The sequence below is a fragment of the Notolepis coatsorum genome (genome assembly GCF_963971535.1).
Source record: "Notolepis coatsorum genome assembly, chromosome: 16".
Lineage (NCBI taxonomy): Eukaryota > Metazoa > Chordata > Actinopteri > Aulopiformes > Paralepididae > Notolepis > Notolepis coatsorum.
This window is the reverse complement of record NC_140180.1, coordinates 68831578-68850819: the sequence shown is the minus strand read 5'-3', so window position 1 is coordinate 68850819 and position 19242 is coordinate 68831578. Positions and strand designations below refer to the sequence as shown.

Genomic DNA, 19242 nt, shown 5'->3' with positions numbered 1-19242 from the left:
GCCATCTGACGTGCAGCACGTAAAAAGACGCTCGCCTGACATATCGCCATGTAACGGATTTGGTTGAGTGAGGTGACGTTAAACGGCAACAAATGGATCTTTCGAACGGTAATTTATATGTTCGGTGAAAAATGCAGCCTGAGCCGCTAGACCAGGGGTGGCCAACCCGCGGCTCGCGAGCCGCATGCGGCTCTTTGCCCGTCAATGTGCGGCTCTTCCATCCATACATTTTTTTTTTTTTTTATGTCACTCATTCCATAAGGACGTAGAATAAACATTTACAATTTTTTTTTAAATGGTCCATTTGCATGTTCTTGGTATCTGAATCTAGGGACATATGGATCAGTGTCAGAAATAGTGTGTCTGTTACTAGGCTTGAGTAAATTGTAATGAACCAAAGGAGAATATCAATTCTATTTTAAAAAAAAAATTATCTTTGACTGTGAATAACACCATGCTAAAATTGACCAGACCTGAAAAATCTAAGCAAATGAATAAAGGGAAGATGATTAAACAGAAGGTTTTGTAGATACAGTACTGAATTCTGCCATCTTTTTTATAATGTAAATTTCTCCACCATTTTTCATCATATTGCAACACCGTTTTTTGCAAGACGTTCACAGAAAGGTAGAGAAACTAACTGCGTTCTGTTTTATGGCAATAACGTTCAGGTTTGTGGGAGATAATCCGAAAGAATAAGAGAAATTAAAAAGTAAATCCAGAAGTCGGATGATTGACAGGGGCTGGTGTGAGCTGGGTAGGGTAGTTTTTTGAAATTTGAAAGCCCTGAGTCTCTTCCTTCAAAAGACTACACTCACTTTTGGCTGTGCCACTTCCTCCTGTCAATATGCGCCGGTTTCCGACTCAATGCCCTGAGATTTCTATAATCTTATATTTCACTAATAACAGTTAAAATAATTGGTAAACAAACGTAATGCTGAAAATATACACTTTTACTGTATATCTCGGGCTTAAGAGGTTAACCCTGTGAGGCCCAAATTAAAAAGAAATTAGCAACTTCAGAGGCCAGAGGGTGGGACATATAAACACATTTACTATAAAATAGCATTGTGAGGCTGAACAACAGGACCAATTGACTATACATGTGCTTAAAGGGGAACTATCTTATAAATGGCCTTTTTCAGTGTTTACCATTGTTTCGTAGCTATGTGGACTTATATTAATAGGATATATGTCTCTAATTCTCATATTGGCGCATTCTTCCAATTCTCCTCTCACAATATTCACCCTCACTGAACTGAGTCATCTGAAAATGTGCATATCTGTGATGTCAGAGATTTCTCAGCTGCATAATAATGTGGCAGTTGATGTGGCAGTTGGCACCAGGCCACACAGTGGTTGGCGCCCAGCCTCAAAACGGCTTAAGATCTTGAGGTAGAAAAATGCGGGTTTTAGTACTTGATTAGAAATACAAAACAATGCATTTTTTTTTTTTTTTGAAAAAAACCTAGGTGTTCCATAGACTCACAGGAATTGTGTAAAAGTGCCCAAATAGTGAAAGAAATAGTAAAATAGTTCCCCTTTAACATTTTTTAAATAAACATTATTTTTTTAAATGGCTAAAAGTGATTTTGTAATTTTGCAACCGTGGGTCTCACAGGGTACTTTTAACCCTGTGAGGCCCAAATAAAAAAGACATTAGCAACTTCAGAGGCCAGAGGGTGAGACCTATAAACACATGAAGGGTGCCGTGACTGAAAAAAAAGGTTGAGAAACGCTGGTATATGGTGTGGCTCTTTGTGGTACCACAGTCATTTTTGTGGCTCTTAGTCTCTGACTGGTTGGCCACCCCTGCGCTAGACGCTCGCAAAGTGCCGTGACTTTGTGAGTTCCGCCCACGGGCACGTCGGCGGTACCCCACCTGTTAACTCTTTCAGTGCCACTCACGAGATTTCTCGTGTTTTTTTATAGGTGGTTGCTAGCCACTCACGAGATTTCTCGGATTTTTTTTTTTTTTTTTTTTTTTTTGCGATCTGAAAAATTATTGCATCACCCGAGCCTACCCGAGTATAGCCGAGGGGCGCCGACGATCACTGTGGAAAAAAGCGCCCCCTGTCGTCTCCCAGATGACATAAGTGATTTTGGAATGGACTCAATGAAAATGAATGGGGAAAAAAATCCGGTACTCCACATTTTCCAGTTCACTGATCCAGCCGGGGTTACTAGAGTTCATTCTGGAGCCTCAGATCCCCGCGGATCATGGAGTTCTACTGTATCGTGTTGGATCCATACACGTATCGATTTTTTAGAATGGTGATCAGGAATTGGAATATACCAGTTGGATACCATCTGATGTCAGGTAAGGACTCTATGTTATCAGTGGTAGGATAATCAGAGTAAGTTTGATGAAGTTATAAGCTGTTTTGTGAAATGTCTTCTTTCGGTTTCACTGTAAAAGTCCGAGAGGAAATCAACGAGGCGATTATCCGTGCGCGGCCGTAATGTGCGTGCGTGCACGTATAATATTGATCATCTAGCGTTTATTTGAAAACGATTCATAAAAAGGCAGACGAATATCAACGTTGTGGAATATTCCACTAAAAGACGATTTTCATAGAATGCTCCAGAATGAGCTGTTTTTTATATCAAAACGGGGGCTTTTCTAACTGCTCTGAAACGGCAACGACGCGATAAAAAAACAATCTGCCTTCACAGCACTGACTGGAAAATAGTCTTTGATAATGCGATGGGCAGATTAGACACATAGCCATAATTTAAAACATAGATTAGGCGATATTAACGTTAACATTGGCGCCGATGGTGGCATTCAAGCGGTAAAACGGAAAACCAGGCGTGGCGCTGAAAGTGTTAAGAGGTTAAGTTAACTTAAGATGCTTAATAAATAATATTCTTTGACTTACCAATGTAACCTAAAAGGAATAGTTCAGATTTTTGGACTTTATGTTGTGTGAAATACTTGCCAGTAGTGTAGTCGATGCAAATCTATTTGTTTACTTACAGAGTCACGTGGAGTTCTGACCGGGTTCTGAGCAAACGGGGGCATGAAACCAAATAGTTTGAATCCACACCACAGCATGTAGGCAAAAGAGTTACCCATTCCCAACACAAATCCAGTCCTCTAAGCTTTTCAGACTCTGCTATCACTTGGCACTATTTAGTTTCTTGAAAAAAGCTGGTGTATTACTACATGCTGGAGGTGGTTCACAGGTAACGTGGCCTATCGGCTGTTTCAAGGGACCATGATTTTGTGTTGGAAATGGGTAACTCTTTCGCCTGTGTGTTGTGGTGTGGATTAAAACCTTTTTTATTTTCATGACTCCCAAATCCCGTTTGCTGCCCGTCTAAAGCTTCCTCGTTCACTCGGAACCCGGCCAGAACTCTGACCATGGGACTCAGTAAGTAAGCTAATAGCTTAATGTCCCAAAATCCTAACTATCCCTTTAATTCCCATTCATCATCTGCTCATATTTCAGAGTGCCCCTCCTCAGATCTCAGCCCGCGGTCGCTCGGACGACCTCGCCACCATCCTCGCCGTCATCTCAGATGCCCAGAAATTTGTTTACGTCTCTGTCATGGACTACCTTCCTCTGTCTCAGTTCACTGAGCCTCTCAGGTGACTCAACTCGCACAACATTTCAGTGAGCAGTTCAACCTATGCGAGAACGCTTCGCATCTCTGGCTTTGGATAATATAATATAAATACTGTGCAGCTCTGTTCCTAGACTTGGATAATATAATATAAATACTGTGCAGCTCTGTTCCTAGACTTATCCAAAGCCTTTGATACGGTTGACCATGCCATTTTATCGAAGTGTCTACATAAAAATGGTTTATCTAGACAGGCTGTAGAGTGGTTTTCAAATGACCTAACAGGTAGATCGCAGTGTGTACAGTCTGCTGGTTTATCATCCTCTTTCCTCCCTGTACTTAAGGGTGTACCACAAGGTTCCGTACTGGGACCTCTACTGTTCTCCATATATGTAAATGACTTTGTATCAACCTGTCTAATGCTGCTTACCATTTCTATGCTGATGACACAGCCATTTATTGCTCATCTCCCAGTGTTGTGCAAACGATGGGAGTTCTTGCAATCTGCCTTTGACATTGTTCAGTCACATCTTACCCATGTTAAGCTTGTGTTAAATGCTGGCAAATCAAAGTTTATGCTCTTCTCAAATGGGAAGATACTCCCAGCTGACTTGTTACTGCTGGAGGGACTGACATCGAAGGGGTTGCTAATGCTAACTTGCTTCCTACAAATATCTAGGCATTACAGTGGACGAGAACCTTACGTTTAAATCTCAAATAGATGAACTTCTGTCAAAGCTGAAGCTTAGAAACCGGTCCTGTTTTTCACTTAAAGTGAGAAGTCACCTGATCTCGACCACCTTCTTACCACTACTTGATTATGGTAACTTACTTTACATGTATGCACCTGATCAGTACCTTAGAAAGCTGGATACTGTGTACCATTCTGCCTTACGCTTTGTCACGGGATGTGGAAATCGAGTGCACCATTGCACCCTATATGCCATTGCAAGTTACCCATCTCTTCAAATACGACGATTTTCTCGATGGCTCTCTCTTGTGCACAAAGCTCTGCTTAAATTGGTTCCCTCGTACCTAAGTGTGCTTCTGTGCACGAAGCAATATAAGTATGCCCTTCGTTCTCAAGCTGTTCTAACACTGGAAGTTCCCGATATGAGAACTGAATTGGGAAAAAGAGCTTTTAAATATGCTGCTCCTTCATCCTGGAACAAGATACAGGAGGACCTAAAATTACCAGGTCTGGTCACCCTCGGAGAATTCAAAGCCATTTTAAAATCCTACGAACTCGGTTCCCTCGGACAGTGCAACTGTGTTTGATCATTTGCCTGTTTGATAACTTGCCTGAATTTGGAGCTTGCTGTGAATGTTTTTATCTGTATTTTATTGTGATGTTCTTTTTTATGTTGAGACTTTCTGCTGCCTTGCTTGGCCAGATCACTCTTGAAAAAGAGATTTTATTATCTGATGCTTATCTGGTAAAATAAAGGATTTGATTGATTGATTGATTGATTGATTGGATGTCACAATTATCTCACTATTAACTGTTATTATAAATGTCACAATTAATTAACCATAAGTATTTTAGAAGCTATGGTATCTGTGACTACAATATTCTGATATTTCTTTGCCTTTTGCTCAGCTATAGACTTCATTTTTAACTCACTTGTAGCCTAAAACTAGGCCTACTTCTCCCTTTGCAGGACCAGAAGCAATTATTATTAGTATTTTCCCCTTCTTAATGTTACCGGATAATAATCATTACTGTGAAACCGTGATCATACTATAATCATAGCCTATAATGATACTGTGATATGTCTATATGACATTGTATCTAGAGAGTGACCCCAGTGAGAGTGGTGGACATGTAACATGTTCTGGTTTCCCCGTCCCAGGTACTGGCCCGCCATCGACTCGGCTCTCCGTGACGCAGCCTGCACCAGGGGCGTGGAGGTCCAGCTTCTGGTCAGCTGCTGGCAGCACTCGCCAACCTCCATGTTCATCTTCCTGCAGTCTCTGACCGTACTCAACAGACCTCCGCTGGGATGTAACATCAACATAGTATGTTGGTCGTTTTATTGCTCCCCATCCATCTGTTTTGTTTTTAGTTTTTCAGTCAATAGATGATAAATACTACTGGTAAGTAGTAAATTGATTGTCATTGTCGATGTTTGTCTCCCGCTACAGAAAGTGTTTACGGTGCCTTCAACATCGGAGCAGAAGAAGATCCCATTTTCCCGTGTCAACCACGCCAAGTACATGGTGACGGACAGAGTGGTCTATATAGGTACCTATCACCAATGTATTCAGTAAGGCATGCTCACCTTCAGGGCAGAGTCGTATTAGTCTTAAAGGGACTATGTAGACCAGTGGTTCTCAAACTTTTTTTCATGTCAAGGATCCCGGCATTCATGGTATGTAGAAGGCCATGCACCCCACCAGGAACCCTTGTCAGAGAATATTTTGGTTGTTGGATATGAATTAATCCATAATTCCTGTATTATCTGTCTCTATACTCATACATTCTCTCATAGTGAAACCTATCATCAGAATAGTCACTCTTATACATTCTCTCATAGGTTTTTATCAGAATAGTCACTCTTATACATTCTCTTAGTGAAACCTATCATGGAACATGTCCCATGGTCCCTGGACCCCACTTTGATAACCACTAATCTAGATTGTGTGGACTAACTGCACCTCACCTCACTGACATACCGGTACACCTAGTCTCATGGACCCTTATAGTAACTGTATTGCTTTTAGTCTTTAGATAACACCCTCTACCAAACACACTCCTACTCCTTTCAACACACTTCTTAATAAATCTTAAAACGAAAAACAAACTTGATCACTACCATCTTTGAACAGATCTCAAAGAATTCAAACATACTCTGAACTGAACTTGAACCTAAGCTCCATCTATTAATAATAAACTTGTGTCCACAGGGACATCCAACTGGTCCGAGAACTACTTCACGCAGACGGCCGGTGTGGGCCTGGTGGTGAACCAGACGGACTCTGCGGTCGGCCGGGACCAGAGGACTCTGCAGAGCCAAGTGGAGGAGCTGTTCCTCCGAGACTGGACCTCGCAGTACTCCTCCGCGCTCACTCCTGACGATGTTGACGTCTGCCCTCATCATCACCACTGATCTGCCTCCGCACTCACTCCCGACCATGTGGACGTCTGCCCTCATTCATCACCACTGATCTATTGTTTTAATATACAGATACATATCTGATACATATCGCAAACCACTCCAACTTGATTTGCTTGTACACGCACACAGGAACATCGCAGATACAGCAGCGATTACATATGTTTTGAATATATTTTTGGAATTGTTATTTTCTGTGGCTATGACATTCTGTGGCATTTTATTGTACATATTTCCTTTTTTTGCTTCAACTACAGTTTACTTATCTTATACTGTAATTTAGGGCTGACCCCTATTAGTCGAATAATCGATCGAAAGGACCCGTAGTCGACTGCCAACCTCTTAGTCGGATGCAATTTTTTTTTTTATATATTATAATTTTCTTTTCTTTTTATATATATATTTTTTTTATTTACGTTTTTTTGTATGATTCTTTCCAAAAGAAAAGGGGCCTAGAAGCGTGGCTAACGCTAATGGCACACATACCAGAGGCTAACTGCCTAAGAAAACAGGCACAGAGGCACTGAAAGAGGATTTCACCCATCTAATGAACACACTAGACTAGACAAATATAAAAATGTATCCATCAGTGGACCAATTGCATGCTTTCGCAGAGAACAAGAAGCCTTCCGTCGACTCCTTCAGACATTAAGCACCCCCACATCCCAAATGGAATGATAAAAATTAAAGAAAAATATTATACGTTTTTTTTTCTTTTTTTTTTTTCTTTTTTTGCAAATTTTGGCGACTACAAATCGACTATACAAATCCTTAGTCGGGGACAGCCCTACTGTAATTGTTGGTTCAGGACCCATATTCATAAAGGTTCCCAGAGCTGAACTGGGGTTTGTGACCACGAGCACTTGTCCCTTGTGACCTTATTCAAACCAACAAAGCTGACTAGATCAGTACTTCCACTTTGCGAGGCTTTGTGAATATGGACCTTTTTGACTATTTTCTCACACTGAGAGTTCAAGTTTGTTTCAGTCATTGACATGTTGAGTTACTGGCATTTGAGTTTGTTATGGATAAAAGGAACGGTTTTGTACTATTTTGAGTTTTATGCCTGGAGCATTTTGTATATTGCGCGCAAAATGTCTGCACCATGTTTGATCACATTCTCATGTGGGAAATTAAATAATTTGTGGCCCTATCAAGTGTGATCTGCCTATCTATGCCAGATACTTGTATTTTCATTTGAATTTGAATTTGCCATATTACATTACACCTGGGGAATTCTGTTGGTTAAGTCACCTTTCTTTTTTTCAACTTATTGTTTTTATTCAGCACAAAATTAAGACCGTACAGATATACAAATACCTTTTACAACACATTCTCAATTATCAGCATGCCTGTACTCACTGTATCATTAATAGACAACTATGCTTGTGGAAGGGGAGGGGGTGTGGGGGAAACTACTACATACTACATGTGTGGATGAAAACCACCAGTAAGTGTTGAAACAGACAGATTTAAGAAATAATAATGATATAAAAGTGAAATTAGTAGTTACAGTTTACTGTAACATGGTTGTGTATTGAAGGAATAAAAAACATTTAGATTATGTAAGTATTAATGGTGAGATAAATCAAACAATTTGAAAAAGAAAATGACAATAGAATGACAAATAAGATAGAAATTAATCAAATTAATTGATGATGGCGCCGCTCCGACCGGCTGCCTCTCTGTTCGCTCCGTCGAGACTGTGTTTACTTTTGTTAATATTTATAGTTTTTAGAGTTTTGTGCGTACCAACTGTTGGTGCATTTAATGTATATGACCGTCAGTCACTCATAGACATTGGATTACGGGAAACTTACCAACTGGATTACTCGCTGGATCAGCTTTCCGAACCGCATCAATGGCCTGAAGAAATTCTCCGGAGATTAGGACCAGACCCTTTGTTCCCAGAGCCCAGGAAAAGACGACGAGGAAAGAGGGCTGGGATCCGTAACAGGCTGAGATCCAGACGCCACCGTACACCACTGCCCAGTATATTGCTAGCCAATGTACAATCAATAGACAATAAACTGGATGACATCCGAGCAAGGATTCAATATCAAAGAGACGTTAGGGACTGCAATGTCCTTTGCTTCACCGAAACATGGCTCACACCGGAGGTTCCAGATCACGCAATTCAACCAGCGGATCACTTCTTTATCCATCGCAAGGATCGGTCATCAGAGTCCGGTAAACAACGTGGAGGAGGTATTGCCTTCATGTTTAACAAAAATTGGAGTGATCCAACGAACGTGAAGGAATTATCCAACCACTGCTCCCCAGAACTGGAATATATAACCATCAAGTGTCGTCCTTTCTTCCTCCTGAGGGAGTTAACGGCGATCGTCCTGATCGGAGTGTATATTCCACCGCAAGCCAGCAACAAGGTTGCGCTCTCCAGACTACACGACGAGGTAAATAGAATACAAGTGGCTAACGTTAACGCCGCCATTTTAGTACTGGGAGATTTCAATAGCGCCAATCTGAGAAAGGTATTGCCTGACTTCTATCAGCATGTGACTTGCAACACCAGAGGCGGTAACATCCTAGATCACTGTTACACGCAATTTAAAGGTGGCTACAAGGCTCATTCTGATAGTGGCTTTGGTAAATCAGATCACGCGTCAATTTTTCTTTCACCAAAGTACAAACAGAGAATTAAAAGTACTCCCGTAGTCTCGCGAGAGGTGCAGAAATGGGATCTGACGTCAGAAGAGACGATCCGGTCAGTGTTTCACCACACAGACTGGATTGTGTTCCGCGACACAGATAACATTAATGCCTACACGGAGACAGTGCTGGACTATGTTTGTACTAGGGTGAAAGAAACAATCCCCACTACCAAAATGAAAGTTTACCCAAATCAAAAACCCTGGGTAGACAAATCCGTCCGTGAAGCTCTGAGAGAGCGCACCAAAGCATACAATGACGGCCTAGTGGCAGGCAACATGAATGACCACAAGGTGGCGCGACACAACGTAAGGAGGACAGTGTCAGAGGCCAAACGGCGCTACAGGGATAAAATTGAACTCCAGTTTGAACAAGCTGACTAGAGCTATGTGGCAGGGGCTCAAAACGATGACAGACTACAAAGGCGCCTCCCTCAAACTGAACAGTGACATCTCCTTAGCAAACGACCTCAATACCTTCTATGTGAGGTTTGATGCTGGTAATAACAACACCAGCTCACAAGCCTCGGCAATGGGGGGGGGGGGTCGGCTGCTGATGGAGGCGCAGTGTTCAGGGTAACAGAGCATGAGGTGAGGCGGACCTTTAAAAAAGTGAATATCAGGAAGGCAGCAGGTCCGGACGGCATCCCCGGCCGCGTCCTAAAAGTCTGTGCCGACCAACTGGCCCCAGTATTCACTGACATATTTAACCTGTCCTTAGAACAGGCTGTCATCCCCACCTGCCTGAAGAAGTCCACTATTATCCCTGTACCCAAAAAATCCAAGCCTGCTTGCCTCAACGACTACCGCCCTGTAGCTCTCACCTCCATAGCCATGAAGTGCTTTGAGAAGCTAGTAAAGGGCTACATCTGCTCCTCCCTCCCCATCAACATGGACCCCCTGCAATTTGCATACCGCCCCAACAGGTCCACGGAGGACGCCATATCCCATGTGCTGCACACAGCAGCATCACACCTGGACAAGAGGCAGGGGAACTATGTGAGAATGCTATTCATCGACTACAGCTCGGCATTCAATACCATAGTCCCCTCCATACTCATAGCCAAGCTCAGGGACCTGGGCTTGGGCTATGACCTCTGCCAGTGGGTCTTGGACTTCCTGACTGGCAGACCCCAGGTGGTGAGAGCAGGCAACTGCACCTCCTCATCCATCACCCTCAACATAGGGCCCCCCCAGGGCTGTGTTCTGAGTCCCCTCCTCTACTCCCTGTACACACACGACTGTGTGGCTCAGCGGAGTAGCAATACAATCGTCAAATTTGCTGACGACACAGTGGTGGTGGGCCTGATCTCTGCCAACGACGAGAGGGCCTACCTGGAAGAGGTCAAGGTCCTGGCGGGATGGTGCCAGGAAAACAGCCTCTCCCTGAACGTCAGCAAAACAAAGGAGATGATTGTGGACTTCAGGAGGTCGGGGGTCAAGGACTACAGCCCCCTCAGCATCGACGGGGCACCGGTTGAGAGAGTCAACAGCTTCAAGTACCTCGGAGCCTACATATCCGAGGACTTGACATGGACCACACACATTAACAGTGTGGTGAAGAAGGCACGACAACGCCTCTACTTCCTCAGGCGCCTAAGGAAGTTCCAAGTCCGCCAGAAGATCCTTAAGAACTTCTACTCATGTACAATAGAGAGCATCTTGACCGGCAACATCACCTCCTGGTTTGGGAATAGCACTGCAAAAGACCGAAGCAGACTACAAAGAGTGACACGTTCAGCCGAACGCACAATTGGAGGGGGGCTCCCCACCCTCCAGAACATTTACTACAAGCGTTGCAAGGGCAAGGCTAAGAGAATCATTAAAGACTCCAGTCACCCGAACAACTGCCTCTTTGAACTGCTGCGGTCAGGCAAGCGATACCGGAGTCTCAAGGCGAGCACAGAAAGACTCAGAAGTAGCTTCTATCCCCAGGCCATCAGGCTGCTAAACGAACAATGAATGAACACTACACAACAACAACCACCAAACGCACATAGCACACACATCCACACGCACACACTCACTTTAAACAAACACACTGTAGCACCCACTCCACACACTTTATAGCACACACCCACTTTAAACAAACACACTGTAGCACCCACTCCCCACACTTTATATTTATGGATGAAGGATTGCACTACAACTCGTACACCTTACTGTAAATTGTACCTAAAATTGTACCTCATCCCATCTCTGCTTTGCACTAGATAGTACTGTACATTAGTACACTGCATAGTATTGTGTATTGTATATTATATGGTAACTCAGAACATTGTACATATGTCTATACCGAACACTGTGACCTCATTTTCTTCTTCTAAATTCATGCTATATTATGTTATTATGTTATTTGATACTATCTTGTCTAGCACAGTCTCTGGAGCGTAACAGTAAGAAGCATTTTGTATGAAAGTATTCTGTACTTCTGTATGACAACTATTAAAGAACTTGAACTTGAACTTGAATACAAATAATAGTTTCTTTATAGCCCTATACGCTCTATACATGCCCACTTTCTATCGAACTGTTCACCTTGCAACCTGACCAGATGAGTCATCCTCTCCATGTCCTGAATTTCAACCAATTAATTGTGATCATTTTCTTGGCAGCTAACAGTATTTGATGAAGATACAAAATGTTCCTTCCCTCAATGCCCTCCGGTATGACTCTGAGGATGGCAGTTTTGAAATCTTGTGGAATGTCCATGTCAAATACCTTTTTTTACATCCCTGAAGACATCCCAGAAGTGGCATAGTTTTGGGCATGTCCAGAAAATGTGGGTATGGTTATTGGTTACCTATTTGTTCACCACATCCCCTCTAGCATTCGTTTGTGGGAGTCGTAGCCTACCTGCTTTAGCATTCAATAAGGGGGTCTTGAAAAACCTAATGACCTTCCATTTATATTCTCCACCAATTAAAGTTAGTCACCTTATGTGCTTCAGTACAAACACTGAACCACTCCTCTTGTGAGATCTCCTGTTGGAGCTCAGCCTCCCACTTCAACTTAATATATAGCGAGTCATTGGGGTTCATTGATAGTATATTTTGATATAATTTAGAAATTATTTTTGTATTGGAGCATCCATTTGGATATTAGCTATAAAACGTTCTATTGCAGAAGGGTGTCGAATTTTGTCCCAATCTTCCTGATTTTCTAAAAAGAAATGCCTTAATTGGAGAAATCTGAAAAAGTCAGTACTAGGAAGGCTAAACTCCACTCTGTGGATAAATTGGTGAACAATTTAATGAATCCTGCATCCAAAGTTGATGGTGTAAAGTCCCCAATGAAACCAATTGAGGTCAGGTCAGATGTTAAAGGCAACCTGAACTCTTTCTGGACCTCTCCATACTTTTATCGTAAATCTGGACCACACACCTATAGAATCCTCCCTTATCTTATGCCCAGAGAATAATAAGGCAGTAAGTTGTTTCTGTGTAGATAACTCTTTCCATTTTAACCATCTTGATGACAAATCACCTGTGATCCAGGTGTGCAAGGGTCTAAAAATTGAGCAGCCCAAAAATTATATTTGAGATTAGGGAGGGCCAAACCGCCAGCAGTTTTGGCCAGCTGTAATGTTTTGAAACTCACTCTAGGTAATTTCCCCTGCCATATGAAACGTGAGAGTAATCAATTTAGTAAATTAAAAGTGGGGTTATCAATTGGAATTGGCAGTATTTGAAACGGATACAGTCGTCTAGGGAGTATGTTCTGATTATCTCCACCCTCCCTATCAAGGAAAGAGGCAGAACGGTCCATCTATCCATGTCCTCTCTGATCTTATTGATAAGCCTGGTGTAGTTGGCCTTATACAATTGGTCAAATGTGGGTGTTATAGTATTTAATACCAGTACGTACGTGGACATTTAAAAGGGAAGAGGGATCTGGCCTGTTGAGAAATGTTCCCCCCAATAGCCAGTGCCTCTGTTTTATCTATGTTAATTTTATATCCAGAGTAATAACCAAATGTTTCAATTTTACTCATAAGGCATGGAATCGACCTCACTGTCAGCAATCAGCATACAATGAAATCTTATGTTCTTCCCCACCCACCTTCACTCCCCTAATATTCACCTCTTCCCTTATCGTTAAGTCACTTTTAGAGATACGGTTAGTTCCATATTTGGACAGCAATATATCGTTCAATGTTTTGGCTCAGATCCTTATTATTTAAAGAAGATCCTATCTGACAAAATCATTGGTTTTCAGATGTGATTTAATCCAAAATTCCAGTCTATAATGTATGTAGGTGGGGACTGGAGATAATAGTGGAGAAAGTGAAGCCTATAAGAATAGCCATTACTCATTGGGCTAATGAAAGAGGCTAACTTCTAGTGAATAAAATATTACTAATTTCACTGGGGATCCACTGGTCTACTGGATATCTGTATTCTGTATATCTATGTCTGTATCACCCGCGACATTTTCCACAAGGCCGAATGACTAGAAGAAGAACAACCACGGAAGTGACGTGACGTCGCCGTTTTGTTTACGCTGTAGTGAAAGGGGGTAGTCGTCTCTGGTACAGTTGATGTGCAGGCTAGGCTAAATAAGGCAGATGGAATTGTATTTCTAAAAGGATACATAATTAAAACATTTTATATTCGTTGGATCTCAATGGGCGCTCACAGAGTCATGGCGAACGAACCCGAGTCTTTGGATTACTCTGTGCACGAGGCGTGGAACGAAGCCACCAATGTTTACCTGCTGGTTGTCCTGGTGAGCTTCGGCCTACTCATGTATGCCAGAAAGTAAGTCTGATTATTTGACTGACAAATTACTCTAAACTCGCCTGATAATGCAAAATATGTGCATCCAGTGTATGTGTGTGAGAGAGGGAGGGCATTGCATATGAGGGTATACCGTCAAACGTCCATTTAGAGAATAAATAAAGGTTTCAAAATATTGCATTGTATGCGTGTGTGAAACAGTGAGCTAACACAATGAATGGATAAAGGGAGCATCATGAATATGTGTTTTGAAACATGGATATAGCCCCTTACAGCAGTCACTTGCTCGACCTAACTAGCCATGGGAACATTCACTCTGAAGCACTGGTTATTTACGAACTGTTCGTTCTAAATTGATCACAGAGAAATGTCAAAGGTACTCACAGTTGCACGAGGGTTTCACACACACAACCGGGGTGGTTTGAAAGCTCGCCGTTGCTAATAAACATTTTAAATATTTTTTATAAACTGGTCAACACTGCATTATTTCCGGGGTTGGGTGCATGATGCGCATGCGCTGTGATCACAGCGCAGGCGCGCCAGGCAGCCAAATACGGAAATACAGCCGTTTTGAGCAGTGTTGACCAGTTTATAAAAAATATTTAAAAAGTTTATTAGCAATGCATCACATACGTGTTTGAAGTTTAGTTGTTCATTGCATGTATTTGTCTCTGACCCTTCCTCCCTCTGCCATCCCTGTCAGAAACAAGAGGAAGATCATGCGTATCTTTGCTCTGCCTCCCACCACTGGCACCACCCCTGAGCCCAACTTCTACGACAGTCTGCAGAAGGTGCGACTACGACAGCAGCTGGAGATGTACTCTCTGGGTGAGTAGAGTTGTTAGTTAGTAGTATGTACTCGCGACGACAGTGGCTCGGAGGTAGAGCAGTCGTCTGGTAGGCCGAAGGTTCCCGGTTCGATTGCCGCTCCTCCCGGGCAGCGTGTCTAAGTGTCCTTGAGCAAGACACTTTATTGCTCCCGATGTGCAGGTTGGCACCTTGCATGGTTGTCTCCACCATCGGTGTGTAAGTGAATGGGTGAATGTGAGGAACAAAAATTGTAAAGCGCTTTGGATAAAAGCGCTATATAAATGCATCATTTACCATTATGTACTCTCTGGGTAGAGTAGTTAGTAGGTTCCTGTAAGTCACCTTTAAAGTACACATGAAGTGAAGCACAATGTGCCTAGATGTACAAGCTATGTACCAATATATGTTACCAAAAAAATGCATTTCTTATATTCAAATTCCATTCTTCTCTAAGCCTGGAAAGGAGCAAAATGTTGTCACAAGATCCACCAACACATTCATCATCATCCGTATAAATTGCTGTACACTGACTGATAATGCCTTTGCATCCTGGATCTATATGCAGAATCTTACTATAGGATTGAATTGTATACCTCAGTGAAAGATTTTGTATAGAGATGGAGCTTTCTCAGCTCAGGGAGGTGCTCTCCGCCAATCATGACTATTTTATGAGTCGTGCCCCATAAATTAATACCCAGACATGAGTGGTTACCACTACAGGTTGTGAAACTCTCCATGAGATGAGATAAAATAAAATGGAACTTTTATACTAGAGGGGAATTTGCATAGACTACCTTCTGTGCTGCAGTCGTTTGTGGCTGCAGCTTGCTTGTAAAAATAACATAAAACATCAAGTTTGGAAATGTGTGTTTGGTAGATTATTTCTCTGTTGTAACAATGCTTCTTGGCAATACATTTTATACCGTTGGAAAGCCTGTTAATTTACCTTTTTAAATGGTGCCCCATTTGTAAGGAACATGCATTTGTGGGATGAGCAGCACAGCTGAGTATGTGGGTTGCGCCCATGAAAATGTGACAAATCTTATTCAAACAGCTTATTCTGCTGTTGCTATTGACTGTTGTCTGGTGGATTGTATGATTTAAGTCTATCGGTAACAAGGAAGAACCAAGACATATTGGCAATTTTACAATTTATTAATTGAATAAACAGTCCGAAGCCTCAGTAGCGTGTGGAAGAACCATACACAGCCACAACAGCCTGGCACCTCCTCAGATATGGACCTTGATTGGACCTTCCTACGCTGAGCTATGGTCACTGTTCCGCACCTACCCCCTACCAGGGGCAACCCCATATCTTCAGTCTGGGACCGAACTCCATCCTTCAAGATGACAACGCTCGCCCCCACAGAGCGCGGTTTATCAGAGACTACCTCCAGAATGTGGGAGTAGAGAGAATGGAATGGCCTGCCAACAGTCCTGACCTCAACCCAATTGAACATGTGTGGGATCAGCTTAGGCGTGCTATTCGTGCTAGGGTGACCAACACAACCATGTTGGCTGACTTGAGAGTTGTGACAAATCCTGGTTGAGGAGTGGAATGCCATCCCGCAGCAGTGTGTGACCAGTGACCATGCTGGTGTCCAGCATGAGGAGGTGCCAGGCTGTTGTGGCTGTGTATGGTTCTTCCACACACTATTGAGGCTCCGGACTGTTTGTTAAATTAATAAATTGTAAAATTGCCAATATGTCTAGTTTCTCCCTTGTTACTGATAGACTTAAATCATCCAATCCACCAAACAAGAGTCAATAGCAATAAGCTGTTTGAATAAGATTTGTCACATTTTCATGGGCGCAACCCACATACTCAGCTGTGCTGCTCATCCCACAAATGCATGTTCCTTACAAATGGGGCACTGGCACCATTTAAAAGGTAAATAAACAGGCTTTCCAACGGTATAAAATGTATTGCCAAGAAGCATTGTTACAACAGAGAAATAATCTACCAAACACAAATGTCCAAACTTTATGTTTTATGTTTATATATATATGAGAGAGATATTTAAATAAAAACAAAAAATAAATTGTATACCTTCTATAGTGGTATAGAAAAGAGAACTCATCCGTTTGCAGGGATCCATAACTCTATACCATAAAATACTCTACACCTCCCAGCCCTACTTCCTCTGTGTTTAATCCTGTATTGTCCTGTTCTGTACCTCTTGTTTTCCAGCCAGGAAGTTTGATAATCAGCAGCAGCAGCAGAGCCAGTCTGACAGTGTGCAGCTCTCCATGGAGTGAGACCAGGAAGTCTATCTGAGACAACACTCCAGGCTGGCCTTCAGGGCACCTTTCCATTGATATTGTAGGATCTGGGTTGGCTGTTGTTATTGGCTAAGGTCTACATAAAGTCACCTCTCTTATTGCAGTAACTTCTGTTTAAATCTTATGAACGGAAGTGTGATTGGTGTCTCCATTTGCCTGTTATCGCTATTCTGTCCCTTCTCTCCTCAAAGAGATGGATGGATTCAGGGAGATTTGAGAGTCAGACTTATAGCAGTGGTGTTGGCATACTCATTGGTATTAATATGAGTGATATTATATATGATTTCAATAGATGGAATTGGAACAGGCTACTTTTAATGTGATATGGTAGATTGATTACAAATACCACCAGATGTTCTTAATGTGGCATTTGCTTTAGTTACTTTTCAATCTTCTTCTTTATTTTAATTTCTTAAATGTATTTTTAAAGCTGCAATAATTTATTTTCTGACCACTAGAGGGCAGAAAGAAAATGCCTGGTCTTGCCAAAGTGATCATTATAAATACATCACATAAACATAACACTGCCTTTCTGGCACAATCTTGTTGTGAGTAAGAGATTTGCTGAAAAAAAACAATGGTTTACACATGCATTGATTTAAATCTTCTCTTGGGAATTTTTCAATAATATAAATTATAAAAATAATAAGGTTACTTATAAATGGTGCATTTATATAGCACTTTTATCCAAGGCGCTTTACAATATTTGTTCCTCACATTTTACCCATTCACTCACACACACCGATTGCGGAGACAACCATGCAAGGTGCCAACCTGCTCATCGGGAGCAATTAGGGGTTAAGTGTCTTGCTCAAGGACACTTCGACATGCTGCCCAGGAGGAGCGGGAATCGAACCGGGAACGCTCTACCTCCTGAGCCACTGTCGCCACTTATGATAGCAGGTGGTCATAAAAAGTTGTGAAAATGTGAAAAATACTGTCAGAAAATATTTATTGCAGCTTTGAGATTCTGCGCTCTTGTGTACGGTTCATATCGTTTTCCTGCCACCAAGTGGTTTATTTAGGTATTACTTCTGTTGTCCAAAATGGATCTTGTTCAGCACCTATTTTTATTTTGGAGTCTGAAACTGAAATTAAAGGCTTGCACATTTGCAGTGGTTTCATTATACGTGTTCAAGTCCCATTATTCATTACAGCATCATTGGAAGAAGAATGGAAGCGTTGTATTGTGGACCAGAGACTACTTCTTACCAGTCTTTAAAGACATCCCAAATACCTCTTAATGGTGGTCAAGTTAATGGGCTTTTTTGGCTACACGTTATCTAACAAACAGTGTATACTATAGAGTCAAATTGACTAGTGAACTGTAAACTTATAGGAGTGAGAGAGAGAGAGAAAAAATCTGAAATCTGCTGTTTCAGACTAAACAGACACAGTGGGTGACAATATTGTCACAAGGAAAGAAGAAATTACCTACCTGGGCTCCATCCTAGAGGCAAATCTTTCTGTGACAAAATGGCATCCAATGTAATAAAAAAAGTCAACCAATGAACTCGATTTTTGTACCGGATCTCCTCACTGGTAAACAAGAATACCCTGAAGACTCTAGCAGGAGCACTCATTCAAGGGTACTACGACTATGCTTGCACCTCATGGTACCAAAGCACCTCAAAGGCGCTAAAAACAAAATTACAAACATCTCAAAACAAACTGGTCAGACTACTGCTTGACCTTACTCCTAGAACCCACCTCACCCCTGCCCACTTTGACAAACTAGGATGGCTTAGAGTAGACGACAGAGTACAGCAACTTGCAATGGGCCTGGTCTAGATACACTACAAGACCAAGGTACCCATGTACATGTCAAAATACTTCCCAAGGGTCAGTGAATACCACGATCACAACACCAGAGGGAGCTCCACAAATCATGTTAAACCCAGATTCGGCTCAAACAAGGGACTAAACACGTTTCGCAATTATGCCACATCAATGTGGAACGCCCTACCCACAGCCGTAAACGAATGTGAATCACTACCCACTTTCAAAAACACTCTCAAAGAACACCTACGGGAGACTGCAATTCGATACTGGCCT

At 42.1% G+C, this 19242-nt stretch overlaps 2 protein-coding genes across 2 annotated transcripts in view; both read left to right on the top strand.

The window, feature by feature from the left end:
• The window catches only part of pld7 (phospholipase D family, member 7), a gene marked incomplete at its 5' end in the record, with an annotated part of 28282 nt that extends 20389 nt beyond the window's left edge, over positions 1 to 7893 (top strand). Inside the window, 4 exons of the mRNA XM_084332064.1 lie at positions 3456 to 3595; positions 5424 to 5589; positions 5716 to 5815; positions 6478 to 7893. Coding sequence (XP_084188190.1) covers positions 3456 to 3595; positions 5424 to 5589; positions 5716 to 5815; positions 6478 to 6680 — 609 coding nt within the window. The 3' untranslated portion in view covers positions 6681 to 7893. The remainder of the gene's footprint in view (positions 1 to 3455; positions 3596 to 5423; positions 5590 to 5715; positions 5816 to 6477) is intronic.
• Positions 7894 to 13859: 5966 nt separating this feature from the next.
• On the top strand, positions 13860 to 18314 carry smim19 (small integral membrane protein 19). The gene is made up of 3 exons (XM_084332270.1): positions 13860 to 14115; positions 14798 to 14922; positions 17096 to 18314. Exons 1-3 carry the CDS (start codon positions 13982 to 13984, stop codon positions 17161 to 17163), a joined length of 327 nt encoding a protein of 108 aa, XP_084188396.1. The 5' UTR covers positions 13860 to 13981; the 3' UTR covers positions 17164 to 18314.
• Positions 18315 to 19242: the final 928 nt, after the last annotated feature.

Bases quoted from the DNA above. Each gene is read 5' to 3' on its own strand.
- smim19 (XM_084332270.1), top strand. From the start codon at position 13,982: ATGGGCGCTCACAGAGTCATGGCGAACGAACCCGAGTCTTTGGATTAC. The intron at 14,116-14,797 runs GTAAGTCTGATT...CATCCCTGTCAG, and splicing joins CTACTCATGTATGCCAGAAA to AAACAAGAGGAAGATCATGC. The intron at 14,923-17,095 runs GTGAGTAGAGTT...CTTGTTTTCCAG, and splicing joins GCTGGAGATGTACTCTCTGG to CCAGGAAGTTTGATAATCAG.